Genomic DNA, 18,217 nt, shown 5'->3' with positions numbered 1-18,217 from the left:
TAAATTTCTCATATACCTTCTGTTGGAGAATTCTTTCCTTTTGACGGCATATGTTAATAATATATGCACCAGTTGCAACTGAATCCCTGCCAAAAGAAAAAAATTACCTGTACTTTGCAGCAAAATGGAAGGCCAGGGGACACTTTGGCAGTTTTAACTGCTAGGAAGACAAATTATGTCACAGCTGGTGCCTGGGAAACCTATTAAGACCTTTTGAGGTGACCAAATGAATGTAATTTGAGAATACAGCCCAGTGGCATTGTGTGAAGACAAGTTATTAGTACACAATGGTATAAAAGCAAAGGAATCAAATTTATCTGAGGTGGGAATCGGTCATTTTAAACCAGGAAACTGCTGGCAAACCAAAAGTATCAAGCATTGTAACTGCCACTTGAGAAATGAGAAAACCCAGAGGCAAAATTGAACTGAAGAGGGTATCAGTTCTCCAAAAGAAACATTCCTAATTATGTAGAATCTAGGATGGTGTGTTATCAGCAGAGATATGTATCATTTGGCTCCTATTCCAAATAACATTTAGGAGAAGACAGGGATTGTCATGGGTTTCTGTAAATGTTGTTGATAAGTATATACATTAATCTGGTTGGAAGGTGTGAATTTCCTTGGTGAGGCCCTTGGGCTAAACTGACTCATAATTGTGGTAGAGGATGGGAAAGTGTCTTATTATTTTGACAACAGATCAAAGGCTTCTAAGCAGCTCTTTGTATATAGAAGTGTTTGGGTGGATATTACCTCAGACCAGGCAGCAGTTACCATTTATAGAATTCCACTTCTCTATAAGAGTTAAATCGCCTTTGGTCATTTCTATTCAAAATATACTTTTAAAAAATTAGTGGCCAGACGTTAACAGGACTAACATATACCCTCCTAGGAGATGAGAGTAAAGGAGAAGTGTACAGATAAAAATTCCAAATGGAAAAGGTAAAATTTGATGGAGTGTATGTAGTCCTCAGTCTTCTCAAAGAACGAAGAAATTGAAACAAGGTGGCAGGGAGCTTGAAAATCTGTACACAGAGGAGGAATTCTGCTGTTGGAGCTCTGGGGCATATGATAAGGAATCTGAGAAAAAGATTTTGAGTATCAACTAAGAGTTCTTTCTCCATGGACCATTTTTACCTTTCTCCTAATCAAAATTTTTTCCATTGTTAAGGCCTCAAATTATTTCCTGAAAATGATCTTTCCATTTTTTTGTTTCTTACTGGAATTGTTTTAAAATATTTTGTATGCCTCTTTTGGTGTATTTGTTATTTCTGCTAGATTATAAACTATTTTGAAGGCAGGGATAGTTTCTTACTAACACAGCCAGCCTTGGAATGACTCAGTAAATACTTGTTAAGTTCAGTGTGGGAAGAAGAAAGTTATTGAAACAGGAAGTTATATTTTTAAAAATTACTGCTTTAGAGGGAGGGATTGGGCTGGATGCAAGAATAGGAAGATACAAGGATAAGGGTAGCAAGGATTTTAGATTTTGAAATTTTAAATATGCACCAGTTCCTAGTGATAACTTTTCTGCCTGAGTCTTAGAGTACAGTGAAATTCATTAATATTTATGAACTGTCAGGCTAGGGTACAGAAAGGTCATCTACTTAGGAATCATCATTCAGGCCAGGATAAAGTATAAAAATTATCATTGGCTTCCAACTCTGGGATTATGATGGCTTATGCTGTGATTAAAACTAAATTGGTATATTCCTGGTTTACAGGCTTTCAGTTTAAATTTCTCTTATTTCATCTGGGTTGCTGCTCAGTAATTAGAACTACTGCTTTATCTTTGGGTACTAGATGTCACTATTGCTTCTAGTCTTGCAGGCTAATCTTTGAGAGGGTTGTGGCTCAAACTTTAATGGCCCAAGCTCTGGGGGAGAAGGATGCATATATACGCACGTGGCATATTTAGCTAATGATGTATTCTAGTCTTGACTATGTGTAACTGTAATAATCATTTTTATGTTCCTTTCTTCCAGTTAAGTTTCTAATATTCTAAATATCAGAGAATATACTTTAGACTTCTCAGTTAAAAACAAGCATTCACTCACAGTTCCCTTTTGTTTTCTTGCCTCTGCCTATTTCTTCTACCTTAGGTGGTCAGTCACTCTTTTATTCAAATACTAAGGATTCCTAGTACTGAGAGTTATCTCAGATTGAGCTATGGGATTGGAAGTGGCCATGAAAATCTTCTTCTGGTCTTTTCTTCCTATTTATATAAGTACCTGGGGACTGAGATGGTTGAGTACTATTATTTGTTAGATATTTCCTTGTTCCTTACTCCCTCTGAAAAATTGCTGTTTGTTATTCTGGCCCAGCTCAAAATGTTACTCTCCTAGGCAGAATTATTCCTTTCTACTTAGCTGCAATTTCTTCTTCCTGGACTCAAATCTTGATATCACCGCTTACTACAGTGTAAACTTGAGCATGTTAATAATCTCTCTAGGCTTTAGTTTCTTCATCAGCATGAAAATAATAAATCCCTTTTAGGGTGATGGTGAGAGTTAAAGGGTACAACAGTTGTAAAGTACTTAGGAGAATGCCTTGCACATAGCAGGTGCTTGATAACTAATATTATGCCACACTTTTGCTGTATGGACAGTCTGTTTCCTACATCTTTTCAGTGTAGTAGGCACTGTTTTAGGTGCTGTAGATTAAAAAAATAAAAGACTGTATTTGCCCCCAAGGACCTCAGATAAAGTAAGAAAACAGATAAGTCAAATACAATATATGATAATTGGTATTAAAAAGGCAAATATAGGGTGCTTTGGGAGCACCTAGGATAAGTACCTAATTCCAACTGAAGCTGAAGGTTTGTTGCAGGAGGTGACATTAGCACTCATCTGCTTTCATGGTCTTAATAACTACTTATGGGTTCTGATTTCCGAACTGTTGTCTATATTCAGCTCTTCAGAATTAACTGTGTTCTGGAGTGTTCTGCTTGTATGCTCCTCAAAATTCCTAAATTTTTAAATGTCCCCAAACTGACTTCATTGTTGTTGAAGCCATAAGCATGTCTTCACACTACTTCCTCCTTCCCTTTCATGCTCGTTGACTGGTGTCAGGTCCCCATCATCTCAGGCTTAGACCCTCGCCCTGCAGTCGGCTCTCCACGTAGCCTGTACAGCAGGGGTGTCCAGCCTGTGGCCCAGGTTGGCTGTGCATGGGGCCCAACGCAACATCATAAATTTACTTAAAACCTTTCTTTTTTGCTCATCAGTTTCCATTAGCGTTTGTGTATTTAATGTGTAGCCCAAGATAACTCCTCTTCTTCCAGTGTGGCCCAGAGACACCAAAAGGTTGGACACCCCTGCTAGAGTGCTTTTCTAAAATGTAAATTGACCTAAGTCCTTTTTTCAGCTTAAAACCCTTTTATAGTCTCTATCCTCTAAAGATAAAGTCTGTCATCTAACTCCTGTTTACCTCTCCCATCTGGACTCACCTCTCCCACTTGGACTCTGCCCTCTGTTACTCTTACATTCTCACTACATAAAGAGCTTTTTGTATGCCACTCATGCTGCACACATACACACCCCACTTGACTGTTACATTCTTTCTGTTCCTTTATATATCCTGGAATCAGTGTCTTATCTCCATTTTACCTGGTTACCTGTTATCCTTTAAGACTTTGTTCTGCATTTTTTTCCGAAGCCTTTCTTGAGCTTTGTGTCCCTAATCATCCTTACAGAATTACATGTCTTGTCTTTATACTTCCATGATACTGTGTTACTGTACTTACTAAGTTTCCATTGCCAGTATGATTCTTTTGCAAGATTTTGAACTCCTTGATGCCAGTGGCTGCCCTGTACTCTTTTGTAAACACAAGGCTACAATCATAGGAGGCCCTGAGCAAATATTTGATAGGTTGATGGATGATGAAGGCATATTAATTTAGGCATGCAGGGGTGACTAGCATTGCTAGAGAGGAGGACCGTTCTGATGCAAAAGCACAGAATAAAAGTACTTAGTTTAGGAGTTCAGAATAAACTGAAGCATGAGGTGTAAGGTTGGGAGTGTCAAGAAATGAGCCTCGACTGGTAGGTAGAACCCATAGTGAAAGGCTTTCTTCTGCCTTGCTAAGGAATTTAGTTTTTATCCAGAGGGCACCAGAGAGCCATTAAAGGATTTTAAACTGAGGAGTGACAGGTAGATTTACAGTAATCCATTAATTCTAAGAGGCCTGTGTTTCTTGGATTTTAGTATCTCTGAAACTACAATGCGTCTTAACAATTGGTTGTGTCTTAAAGTTCTCATAGGCAACACTTCTTCCTAGTGGTATTCAAGATAATGGTGCATGTTACAATTGATGATGGTATATTAAATTTAAAGACATACGGTATGTTTTAGAAACTTCAAGGCACAGTGTAGGAAGTACCTTAAGGGCAGAATAATACTGCAAAAAGGGAGTATAGAGGTAAACTTATGAACGTAGTCCAGAAGAGAAATTTGAGGCAGTAGCGGTGAAGATGCATTCATTTAGTCATTTAGATATTAAGTGTTTTGTGTGTGCCAAGCACGGTGTGAGAATGGTGAAATATATACAGGAATCACAAAGGAAGTAAGGTTTCCAGATAGAGTTAAGAATAATTATAAATGGTGATAAGGACTGTGAAGGAAGTAAAGGGGGTAATGAGAGAGTAAACTAGAAGAGGCACTTTAGATAAGGGGAGCATAGAAGCCTTCCTTGAGGAAGTGGTATTGAGTTGAAATTTAAAAGATGAGGATGAACCTTCCAGATGAAGAACTTTCCAAGAAGAAGAGCAAATTAAAAAATGTTGGTGCAAGAAGGGATAGGGAGGAAGAATTGAATTTAAGATTTTGGTCATATGCTCAAAAGACAAATCCATCTTGACTCTTACCTTACACTATATACAAAAATTAAGTCAAAATGCGTTCTACTCCTCAGTATAAGGGCTATTACCATAAAACTTTTATTTAAAAAATACAGGAGAAAATCTTAGAAACCTTGGGTTTGGCAGAGATGTCAAATAGGACACAAGTGCAGATAATAGAAAAATTAATTGAACTTCATCAAAATGTAAAAATCTTGTTCTCTCAAAACTGTTCTTGAGAATATACAGGGAATCTGCAGAACAGGAAAAAATATTTGCAAAATGTAACATCTTTCAAAGGATTTTTATCTAGAATATGTGAACAACTCTTACAACTCAATAATTAAGGCAAAAATAGGCAAAAGATTTGAACAGATGTCAGCAAAGAGGATAATATGGATGTCAGATAAGCACATGAAAAAAATATTTAACATCTTTAGATGTTAAGGAAATGCAAACTAAAAACACAGTGAAATACCACTACATGCTCACCAGGATAGCTAAGAGTAAAGAGTGGTGGTTAAAAGTATTTTCAAGGATGTGACGCAACCCAAACTCTTGCAGTTCAGGTGGGAATGTAAAATGGTATAGCCACTTGGGAAAACAGGTTGGCAGTTTCTTAAAAAGTTAAACATTCACCTACTATACAACCCAGGTTATTTACCTTTAATAAATGAAAGCATATGTCTACACAAAGACTTAAACACTTAGTTTATCGCAGCTGTGTTTATAATAGTAAAAAACTGGAAACAACCCAAATGTCACCAGGTAAATGAATAAAACATGGTGGTATATTCATACAACTCAGGTTATTTACCTTTTATAAGTGAAAGCATATGTCGAAACGAAGGATTAAGCACTTAGTTTATCGTAGCTTCATTTATAATAGTAAAAAACTGGAAATAAATAAAACATGGTGGTATATTCATTTAATCAGATAGTTGGGGGCTCTGTCTTGGCAGTAAGAAGGCAAGACTGATCTTCAACAAAGCAGATAAACAGAGGTACAACCAAGGTGTAAAGGCGAGTCAAGATCAGATAAAGAGCACTGGGTGAGCTAATGAACGTAGTTTCTACAGGAGTTACCAAGGATGTTTGATTTAATTTTTAAAATAGATTTTTAATATTAATCATAATTTAACAACATTGAAGGAGTTTTAAAAATAAAAAGTTACCCACAATTTTACTATAACAATTTAGGTTTCTGCTTTTCCCACTTTCATCAAAGGCTTTAACTAAGCGGGGGACACCTGATCAGATCCCTGTCTCAGAAAGATAAACCTGATCGAGGGATAGGCGGGCAGGGTTATGGATAAAGGTGAGGCATGGTAGTGCAGAACTGTAAGACGGAGACCGACTTGGGAGACGCAGAGGAAGAGGAACCACTGAATCTGGGGATAGAAGGGAGAGGATCTGAAACAATTGATTTATAACTTGAATGACAGGATAATTAGATGCAATTTATCTTGTTAAGTAATACAACTAATCAGTGCTCATCTCATCCTGACCCGCCTTTATTCCTTAGGACTGCTGAGCCCCAGCTCCTATCTGCCCCTGAAGAAACCTTGTTTTACCAGCTATTCTTTCTTTCCCCTCTTCTAACCATTTTTCAGATTCTTCCTCCACAATGGCTAATAACTGCTTGCTGTAGCTAAGTAGTATTCAGAAAGTTAGTCTCCTGTGTTTGGTGACTTCATTGCAAATCAGAAGCACCTACACTAAATGGTAACCTCTAGGAGAGAGGGAGTGAGGACGTGTGTTCAGGGAGAGGGGTATGCAGAGACTTTAGCTCTAATGGTATATATTTACACTTTTCAGAAGTCAAAACCAAGGTTTGGCTTCTGATAATGGCAGAACAATCTCCTTTTTTTTCCTTTCATTATAAACTTAACAGCAGTTCTTACAGGATGGGGTAATATGAACAGGATTAGAAAACCTCTGCAAAGTTTTAATTCGTCAGTTTTCAAGTTTTTCGGCACAGTAGTATTTCAAGTAATGTTCAGTAAAGGGTTGGTTATAGGGTGACTCAGTCTGAGAAATATATTAATATTCAGAAGAGGATATTTCATAATCAGTAACTAAAATTTCACCATAGTGTAATTGCTGAGGAAGGAATAACAACAATCGCTTCAGTATCAACATGAAATGTTAGTTTAAGATAGTAATTTCTAGAAATATTAAGTTCAGGTTGATATGCCACTTGAGGCATTGGTAAAAGAATGGTAGTTATTTTTTAAATAGCATTCAAGAGAATGCAGAAAATTGAGATACAGCTGAAACAATTTCATTCCATATGAAACGCAGAGACTATGTATTTATGAATTATACATATATACAGAGTCATGTATATATGTTTTGAATAATGCCTGTAATTTGTTGTTTAGCGAAGACTCACAGATGATTAAATTCCAAAATTAGTTAGAGTAATTAATATTTCATAATTTCTGCAAATTGTGGCTCTAGTCAGAATATTTAGAAACTGAAGCCATTATTCCATTTACACTTTGGTAGTACGTTTTTCTGTTGGAGACAATTGCTAACTTGGTGTGTATGAAACATGATCTCTTCTTTCTTCTTGATTTAAAAGAACATGAAACTTTGTTACGTTATTTGTTTATAAGACAGGTTTGGACATAATTTAACACAGGAAATTCAGCAGTAACAGGCCTATCTCACTGTTGTGTTCTAGTTCTTTAGAAATAGAATATTCCTACATAATTCATCTCTGAAAGGCTTACATTATATGTATGTGTGTGAGGAGGAGATTCTGATAAAGAAATAAAAGATAATAAAATTATCATTTTGACTTCAGTCTGGTGTGGCTCCAAAATTTCTCCAATTTTTTAAAAATTTTGTTTTCTTTCACTAGTGACTATATAATCAACAAATCCAATGAGAGTTCAGTTTAGGTTAAAGATTCGTTATTTTCAACATGTAGTACTAGAAAAATGTCAACCTTACTATGTTTTTGAGACCTACATTTTCATTCATATCAGCACTTTCATTTTTCTGTTTTTTTCATTCATTTTACATAATAAAGGGAATAAAATATTCAGGTAATTGCACAAACACCTTTTTTTTTTATTGTTACTGCTTTATGGATTAAACGTCAAAACTGGCTCAGTAGTTGAAAGCCATTACATATAGGCCTCGAAGTGGACATGAGAAGATGCCTTTTTGGAGTAAATATGGAGAATGTGAATAGAGAGCCTGCTGAGACAGATCAAAGCTCTGATACAGACACCGCCATCTAATCATGGGAGAATGAACGATAAGTCTTGAAAGCCTTTGAAGAATTGAACAGTAAACTCTAAGACTTAGAAACATTGGTGATGTGTTCATGTTTTTTATTGTGGTGACATACACGTAACATGAAATTTACCATTTTAACTATTTGTATGTGTGCGGTTCAGAGGCATTAAATACATTTATATTGTTTTGTGACCATCGTCACCACCCACCTTCAGAACTTCTTCACCTTCCCAAACTGAGCTCTGTACCATTAGACAGTCACTCCGTATTTGCTCCATCCTTTCCCTCTCAGTCCCTGGCAACCACCATTCTGTTTTCTATTTCTACGAGGTACTAACTCATCAAATTGAAAGCTTAAAATATTTAATTTTTTATGTTTGGCTTTTTTCGCTTAGAAAAACATCTTCAAGGTCCACCCATGTAATACTATGTTTCATTTTTTAGCCTGAATAATGTGTATTGTATATACGCACACACATTCTGTCCGGAACAAAGCCAGCCATTGTTAACATAATGAGAATGGTTTGCATGACATCCGTGTAACTTGGCAGGCAAGGCCAGGGGACTGGAATGTGCATGCATGAACAAGGACGGCTTCACTGTACTAGTCACTGGGAACAGTAGACGCCCTTGAGTGAGCATGTGTACTGTGTAGCCATTGCACTCAAAATGACTGAGCAAGTAGAACAACGAATCTGCATCCAATTTTGTATTGAGTTTGAGCATTCCTCCACGGAAACTATTCAGAAGGCTGCAGCTATAGGCAACTGGTGATGGGCACCTTCATCACAATAACACACCTTCTCATGCATCACGTCTCATGCAGAGTTTTTTGGCGAAACATCAAGTCACCCAGGTGACTCAGCCATGTAGTCCAGATTTGGTGACCTGTGACTTCTGGCTTTTCCCAAGACTAAAAACACTTTGAAAGGGAAGAGTTTCAGACTGTCAATGAGATTCAGGAAAATACAACAGGGCAGCTGATGGCGATTGGAACTGTGTGAGATTCCAAGGTGCCTACTTTGAAGGGGACTGAGGCGTCATTGTCCTGTTATGTACAATGTGTCTTGTTTGTCCTTCAATAAATGTCTCTCTTTTTCATATGACATGACTGGATACCTTCTGGACAGGCCTGTTATGCTGCAGTTGGTTATCCGGTCAGTGGACATTTGGGTGGTTTCAACTTTTGGGCTGTTGTGAATAATGCTGCTGTGAACATGGGTATACAAGTATCTACTTCACTTCCTACTTTCAGTCTTTTGGATTTATACACAGAAGTGGTATTGCTATATCATATGGTAATTCCATGTTTAATCTTTTGAGGAACACCCAGTACTGTTTTCCACAGCACCTGCACCACTTTTAATTCCTACAAGAAATGCACAAGAATTCCACTTTCTCCACACCTTGCCAATGCTTGTTTTGTTTCTGTGTGATTGTTTTTGTTGTTGTGTTTTGTTTTTGTTTTTCTTTTTTAAATAGTAGCTGTCCTAAAAAGTGTGATCTCTTTGGAGATGAGGTTTAGGGGATTGAAAGCATAGGAAGTGGATTGCCGACTCTATGTGGTTTTTATATAGTGGTTAATGTGTTTGTGTGTATGTGTAACAAGAAGTAAAGAAACAAATTTATATTCCAAAAACCCACTGTGGATACAGGAAAAGCAGTGCTCAGAGGATTTATAGTTGTAAATGTCTATGTTAAAAAGAGATCTCAAATCAGTAACCTAACATTAACCTTAAGGAAACAGAAAAAGAAAAAATACTAAATCCAAAACTAATGAAAACCACAGTGAGATAGCCATTAACACTCACTGAGAAGGCTATAAATGTTTTTAAAAACTGAAAATAACAAGTGTTGGCAAGAATGTGGTAAAATTGGAACTTTCATACATTGCTGGTGGGCTTGTAAAATGGTACAGCTGCTGTGTTTGTTGGTTCCTCAGTGAGTTAAACATAAAATTACCATGTGACCCAGCAGTTCTACTAGTTATATACCTAAAAAGAATTGAAAAGAGATGTTTAAATGAAAATGTGTATGCAGTTGTTTATATGGCCGTATTACTCAAAATAGTCAAAAGATAGAAACAACCAGACGTCCATGACAGATAAATGAATAAACAAAATGTGATGTATTCTTACATACAATGAAAGGTTTTTCAGCCATAGAAAAAAAAATATACATGCTGCCACATGGATGAACCTTGAAAACATTTTGCTAAGTGAAATAAGCTGGATACAAAAGATCATACATTGTATGACTCCATGTATGTGAAATATTTGGTATAGGCAAATCTACAGAAATAATGAAGGTTAATGGTTGACAAGGGCTGGGGGAAGGAAGGAAGGAATGGGGAGTAGCGACTGCTTAATGAGTGAGTACAGGGTTTCTTTTCAGGGTGATGAAAATGTTCTGTGACTGAATAATGCTGATAGGTTGCATAACATTGTGAATATACTAAGTGCCACTGAATTGTACCTTTATAAATGGTTAAACGGTAAATTTTATGTTATATTTCCCATAATATTTTTTTAGACTATAAAACAACAAGAAGTCACCTGTTTGGCAGACTAGCACTAGACCTGATGACCAGTGATATTAGCACAATTTGGGGGGGGGGCATGTTGTACCTTATAATATGTGAAAAATTCCCTATGAAGTCTCAAAATATAAATACAGTAGGTCTCCGACTTCCTCTCTTCAGTCATTTGGTCTCAGGTATGGTCTAGGAATCTATATTAAGGAAACACTTTAGATGATTATGATACAGGTGCCCCTACCTCCTTATTCATGTCGAAATGCAATGTTAAACCATCATGTATGGAACCCTTTAGGGTGCCAGATATTGTAGGCTTTATACATGAAAGTATTTTACTCTGTGCTTTTATGAAGAGAAGCAAACAAACAAAACAAGATTGGCCATATTGAAAAGTTAGATTTTTGTTGTGTGCATGTGAGGAAACTAGGTCCAAAAATTTCAAAACTATTTTCTAGTTTCAGATCTAAATAACCTTAGCCCTTGAGTATATGTGGATGCTTTATCTTGTGATTTCGAATCTTTCTGACTACTCTGACATACCCATACGTTTATTCCCATCCTCCTGTATAAGTTTAAAAAGCATAGGTTACTTTGTATATTTATGATTTATTAATATGGAATAACATTTAACACTTACAATTTCTAGGATTTATAATTAAATTTCAGCAGAACCTGAACTGTTTCTGAAAATCAGTGACGTGGGGATTTGTGGTTTAATTTGAAGCACAACTTAAAATCATGTGCTTTAAAGCTGCTATGTGTAGAAAGCAGACCATTTAGCCAGAGAATGATCTAGCTGCAATTTAGCAACTTAGCATAGCTTCTCCATAAGTTTGTTCTGATGAGATTAAATTTTGAGACAAGAATGTTTTTAGGCTGTATACCAGTGGGAGCAATTTGCTTACTAGTTCCAAACACCAATGATTTAATTTTTTAAACTCCAATCTTTGAGAAATATTTTGATGTTTGAATATAAAGATATTTTCTTAACCACCTTTAGGTCAGCCAGGTATTCGAGAAGCTATTTCCATGACCTGTATAACCAATGGGAGTGGAGCAAACAGAAAACCAAGTCATACCAGCTCTGTCTCAGTAGCCAGAAAAGAAACACTTTCATCTGCTGCTAAAAGGTATCCATTTGTAAGTGGGGTGGGAGGTGGAGGGTGTTGGGAGGGGTGAAGCAAACTAACATTTTTAAATGGTTGAATGTGATAACTCAGTCTGCTTCTGAAACAGATATGAAATAGAGCTTATGGAATTCAAGTGAGTATGTCCTTTGAATTCTTTAACTCTGAATATAGACACATCTAGCCAATACTCAATTTGGATTTATTACACCTGTGGAGTTGTATGAGACAGCTTTTGGTGGTTACTGAAAAACAAAAGTATTTGCATTTCCTGGTTTGATTTTGTTTCTTTTTAACAAGCATTTGTTGATGAGATAAACATTTCTGTGTTTAATGTAATTGTATAAGTGGATTTTCCATAGTAAGTGATATATTTGATATGGCAACTTGTTTGTTTGTTAGTATAGTGGGCATACAGTGTGTTATTTCCAGGTATATGACATAACATTTATTTATTCAGCATTTATATACCTTAGAACGTGATCACCATGTAAGTCTAATAACGTATGTGGCTGTACAAACTTATTAAGGTATTAGTTACTACATTCCCTATACTGTATATTACATCCCTGTGACTTATTTATTTTATAACTGGAAGTTTGTACATATTATTCACCTTCACCTTTTTCGCCCAACCTTCCACTCACCCCTCTTCCTGCTAGGAGCCATCAGATTGTTCTCTGTGTCTGAGTTTGTTTTGCCTGTTTTGTTTTTTAGATTCTGCGTAAAAGTGTAGAATCATAAAAATCATACAATATTTGTCATTCTCTGATACAGCTTTTTTAAAGGAAAAATAGAGTCTTTGCTATGTATCCATGTTAGCTAAACACTATGTAACTTTTATTCTTTAACCACGACTATAAAATTAGGACTCAATTCAAAATATTGTTGTATGTGGCACATGCATGCGTGCGTGCGTGTGTGTTAGGGGTTGGAGGGCAGTGGAAGTACTGCCATATGAAAGTTTCTGTGGGTTACAGATTTACATTCTCTATGTTCTTTTCATAATTAATTTAATCTGTTGTTTCAACAAAACTGCTTTTGTGTAATTCCTAGCAAATTATTCCATATAGAGTTTGGAGAGACCACAAGAGATCAACTACATACTCTTAGAGCTGTTTCCTTCAAAGAATGATTGAGGACCTTAAGTAATAGAATAATATTTAAAATGTACTGATAAAAAATGATTGCCTCAATAAACTAATGCCAGTGACTGAGTTACTCACCAGTGTGGCTAAAAGGTATCCATTTGTAAGCGGGGTGTGAGGTGGAGGGAGTTGGCGGGCAGGGTGAAGCTAACACCATTCCTCTTAACCGGGAATGGGGAAGAAATGGCAAGATCTGTAGGCTTTTTAAAAGCCCCTTCTGTAACAACAGTGAAGTCATTGTCATTACAGAATCTTGACTTTCCCCTCCAAAGCATGCCAAAATTTATTACCTGTGCTCCACTTTCAGGAAAGAAAAAGACAAATTATAAGAAAACAAATGCAGAGTGAAAATTTTTAATACAATTTTTAATTAACTTTCTTGTACCCAGTAATAGTTTAGATTCAGTCCATTTTCTTACATAGCTATATTCCTGTGCACTGATCAGTGTTACACATGATAGCAACCTAGCAGCCTAAAGCCAACTGAGTTTGTTACTTTATGATGCAGGGGTTTTGTAGTACAGTCCTAGCTCAGTACTCATTGGCTTCAGAACTCCTCAAAGCCTCTACCGGTCGCATTTTGATGAGAAAAAAATGTTTCCGCACGCGGCACTTGTTCGGGACTTGCTAGAACTTGTGTGAGTCACCATGCCGCCCCACAAGAGCAAATGCTTCATTATTCGATATTCGTAATTTTTGGCACTTGTAACGAGTTCCAGAATGAATTAACAAGTACCGAGGTACCACTGTATTCTGCTTTTAAATAACCCAGGAGGAAAACCTCTTTTAGGTTTTACTGGGCCCACATAAGAGTAGTTGACCTGTGCATTCAGGATGGTTTGAAGAACAAAAAAGAAGCAATTTCTAGCTCACATAAAAATTTCAGTTAGTCTCATATTTTTGAGATAGAATTGTATTTCTCAGCACATGCATAAAAAAAACTGCATGTGGAGTAGGCAGTCAAGGGACAGTCTGAAGACAGCAGAACTGAATCAGATTAAGAAATGTCACTGTCAAAATTTTATTTTAACATTTTAAACTATTATAATGTGATAAATTGTATATACTACGTATATTTGTTAAAAATGTTCTTAAACATGCTTTCTTGTTAGATTATGCACCTTATAGTCGTATTACAAAGTGTTTTTTGATTAACATGTGTAGATAGTTGATAGTTTCCTACCTTTTCAACTTTGGAATTCAAGCTGTTGATTCTGTTTTATAGTATTGTCAAAGTGCGCAATATACAGATTCTTATCCCATGTGATTGGGAATGGCAGGTGCTTCATTAATCAAGAGTCAGAGTGCAGAATCACAAGAATTTATACATAGTTTATTTTAACATGAACTATATTCACATATATTTATTTGTCAATTTCAATGAGCCTCCCACCACTTTCTATGTGTCTCATTAGATTCCCTATTATCTTGTATAAAATAGACCCATAAACCATTTTTTATAATTTTTAGTTTCATTTTTTAAAACAAAGAAATTTAAAACTCTAGCTAAACAACATGAATTAGAACCCATGTCTTGCACTATGATTTTTTTCCCCATGATCTTTTATAATTGCCTCACCTACACAAAACTTAAGGGCAAGTTTTTTAGCAACTCATTTTTATGGAGTCTTCCAGAGCATTTAACTTAGTGTTCATAGAAATTTCAGATCTCTTGTCTATGTATATTTTGTCTGTTTTCTTTGTATTTAATTACAATTAAAATAACAAATATAACTGGTAAAAACAAATTGGGGGGGGGGGGGAAACGCAGTGGACCTTTGGTAAGTTTAAAACTCAGCCAGCAGGAGTAGAAGTATACAGAAGAAATGGGAATTAAAGAATTACTAAACATGGTCATTCAGTGTGCTTTGGGTGTCAGTATGTATTACAGAGGTAATGGAGAGTGTCACTAGTGCTCCCATTTGGGTAAGTTGAAGTCAGATCTTCAATGGTCCCCCCAAATCTGCTAAGATGGCAAATGCCTTGGAGGTCATTTTGGTCCAAACAGACAACCTTCACAGATATATTACTCTATTTATTCTTAAATTCTTCACTAAAGATTTTTAATAGCTTCCAGAATTTTCAAAGAAACATCTTCATTATTGAAGGAAAGCAATGTAAATTGTATTAACTATATGATTTAGGATTTTGAATTATATAACAATCACTTTTCCCATCATTTGATATATCTTTTTTGTTTAAATTTGTGTTGTTCCATGTTATACTTTATTTTACAGTGGTACAGAAAAAAAGAAAGAAAAACCACAAGGACAGAGAGAAAAAAAAGAGGAATCTCATTCTAATGATCAAAGTCCACAAATTCGAGCATCACCTTCTCCCCAGCCCTCTGCACAGCCTCTCCAAATACCCAGACAAACTCAAGAAAGCAAGAATTCTACTCCCACCAAAAGGTTTTAACTGTCCCTGAGTTCAGAGCTAGGGAATGGTTGTAATGATACCTAAATTCTATGACATGAGAAAAAGCTGACTATCCATGGATTCCAAGAGAAAGCCTGACGGCTTTTATTTTTCCTTCTTTGTTTCTATAATCTTTATTTTAGCACATTGGGAAATGAAGATTTAAGATCAAAATTTCTCAGTTAAAACTTGGGGGAAAACTGTTTTAAACAGTTTGATGAAAGAAAGGCAGAAATAACCTACTCTAAAACCCAGACATTTTTCTAATAAAATTAAAATTACAGAATATTTTAAAATTATGTATAAATAACCATACATAAGTTTCTCCCCATGGATAGAAAATTACAATATGTAATTATCCTGTCCACATTTTGGCATCATTACAACCTTCGATTTTCAAGGACCCCTCTCAACAAATGGTTCTTCTTGTGACTGCATCTCAGTTTTAGTTTTGGGTTTTAGGAGGATAAGTTCTTGCTTGAGTACAGAAATGAATCCATTTCACTTGGTCTTTTCTATGCTAAAGGCTTGCTTGAGGGCTTCTCTCTGTGTCTGTAATAATTAGTAGTTTAAAGTTATGAGAGGGGGAGAATGGAGAAACATTCTAACAATGTGTGTAACCCTGAATTGGGCATCTGAACCTGCATGCTGGGAGTTCAGTGCTACAGCTGCCTTGTAATCAAATAATTAGACCAGCTCTAGAAATGCTGATTTCAGCTTTATGATCAGGTATAGTTGTATGGGGTGGGCAAAAGTAGGTTTACAGGTGTTCATAGGGAAAATATAACAATAATTAATAAATAATGATATAAGAATAAACTTTTGCGTACTCACAACTGTAAACCTACTTTTGCCTACCCTTGTATTTTATCATACTGTTACTTGGAAATCTTAGGAATATATTAAACCATTCCCAGAACTGGCTAGAATTTTGGTAAAATAAATGACAACTATTCCTAAAAGATTTATAATGTTTTTTTTATTTGACCTGTTTAATATTTTGCTTCAAATCACTAATGGAAATTTGGGAAAACAAAAAAATCCTTCACTTGACTGATGCATGTTTAACATTTTAAAAATGCTTTGTCTGTGTTTCTCACACAAATTCTTCTGCCTGGTCTCATGTGGAGTTTCTCTTGGATATAGCTTATTAATGTTATGCATCTTTGAAGTGTGTGTGGTTAAAGGTGGCCTGTTTTTATAATCAATTTCTTAAAGGTTCTGATATGACTTGGTATCTTCTTTGTCCCAGATCTTTTTTTCAGCTTATTAAGGTCTCTTGGAAATGTGCTTGCCATTCTAAACTGCTCTTTGGATATGCTATTGCGAGAAGTCTTGAAGACTGGATGAGTTATAGGATACTTAGCAATGCATCCAAAAATTCATTTATAAGTCAAAAAATTTCAGTTACAAATAAATGAAATTAGTGTTGATAATACAACATTCTTGTATTACATTGTGTTTATTTCTGTCATGGGTAAAATTGTCTCTAAAAGATGTAAACAAGAGTTTTACTTTCGGTCCTACAGTTTTTTTTAGAAATTGTCATTTGTACTATCTATAATGAGACCATAAAAATGAAAATAGCAGCTTTATAATGACTTATGAAAAAGTACAGGTTCCCCCCCCCCCCACAAATTCACACAATTTCACAAACTGTGGGAAATAATGCTAGCTACTTGGAGATTTAAACAAATATTAAAAAAACAGGTTTTTAAAAAATCAAGTAATTTTTTTTCAATAAATCTGAATAATAGTGAAAACTATGACACAGGCTTAGTAATTGCCTTGCTTAACTCCTTCACTCATCCAGGCAGAACCTTTCAACTAATCCTTCCTTCTCTTTTCTGGATTAGCTTTAAGGAAATGTTAATTGCTGCTTTTGTGTTCTATATAAACTGTCAATTACATGTCATTGCTATTTACAGAATTTTTCTCTAAGAAATTAATATGTTTCTTCCAGCATAAAACGACCACCAACGGCTGAGAAGTCACATAATTCATGGGAAAATTCAGATGATAGTCGTAATAAATTATTAAAGGCAGTTTCAACATCAAAATTAATATCAAAAGTTATAAAAAATACAGACAAGTAAGTATTTTAGTTTCTCAGTTATATCTGAAAATTAATTCTGTAACTATCATGCTTGCATGTACAACTAAGTTCCTTGTTTGAATTAAAAAAAAAGAAAAGAAAACCTGTGTTATAGACACAACAATATGGTGATTGCTGGAGAGGAAGGAAGGCTGGGGAGGCCAGGGAGGGTGCAGGCAGGATAAGTGGTGATGGAAGAAGACCTGACGTGGGGTGTGAACACAATACGATGTGCAGAGGATACAGACCTGTACACCGGAAACCGATATAATTTTATTAGCCATTGTCACCCCAGTAAATTCAATGAAAAAAATAAAAACCTGTATTAGAATTTATCTTTTTTCATCTGTGTATTTTTTCTTTAAAGTGTTCTAAAAAAGGATAAATTTTCATGTAAATGCTCCTCAACTCAAATGGTAAATCTAATGATCCCCTAAGATTTGAGTATTTTTAATAAGTTGTTTCTAATGCTTTCACCATTTAGTTGATTTTATGAAATATCCATTGTTTTATAAAATAGTATATATTAGTGGTTGAGACCAGTGAGAAGCTTTGTAAAATGCTGATGCCCGAATTTCACTTCTAGAGATTTATCTGGGGTATGATCTAAGCACTGAAGCTTTTACAGTTCTTCAGGTGGTTCTAATAATGGTCAGCCAAATACAATTATAAAATAATCATCTTTGGATTTCTTTTGTAGGCATAAAGATGTCATCATCAACCAAGGTAAATTAAAAATCCTGTTAAAAAATATTTATGTTGCTTTTCTATATCAGTTAAATTTTTGCCAGTTGGTAAGAATATTA

The 18,217-nt window shown here is 35.5% G+C and overlaps 1 protein-coding gene across 3 annotated transcripts in view; it reads left to right on the top strand.

The window, feature by feature from the left end:
- EML4 (EMAP like 4) overlaps positions 1-18,217 on the top strand; it is a 135,304-nt gene that overhangs the window by 60,202 nt on the left and 56,885 nt on the right. For 2 of the 3 annotated variants that reach the window (XM_054567330.1, XM_054567322.1), the window contains exons 3-6: positions 11,624-11,753; positions 15,136-15,309; positions 17,280-17,408; positions 18,112-18,137. In XM_054567330.1, coding sequence (XP_054423305.1) covers positions 11,624-11,753; positions 15,136-15,309; positions 17,280-17,408; positions 18,112-18,137 — 459 coding nt within the window. The remainder of the gene's footprint in view (positions 1-11,623; positions 11,754-15,135; positions 15,310-17,279; positions 17,409-18,111; positions 18,138-18,217) is intronic. The other variant, XM_054567338.1, reaches the window with a different exon arrangement.

The sequence above is a fragment of the Pteronotus mesoamericanus genome, unplaced genomic scaffold (genome assembly GCF_021234165.1).
Source record: "Pteronotus mesoamericanus isolate MK-2021 breed Mesoamerican mustached bat unplaced genomic scaffold, CSHL_Meso_final contig_101, whole genome shotgun sequence".
In the NCBI taxonomy this organism is placed as follows: domain Eukaryota; kingdom Metazoa; phylum Chordata; class Mammalia; order Chiroptera; family Mormoopidae; genus Pteronotus; species Pteronotus mesoamericanus.
The sequence above is the reverse complement of the archived record's forward strand: the minus strand, read 5'-3'. Positions and strand labels throughout refer to the sequence as shown.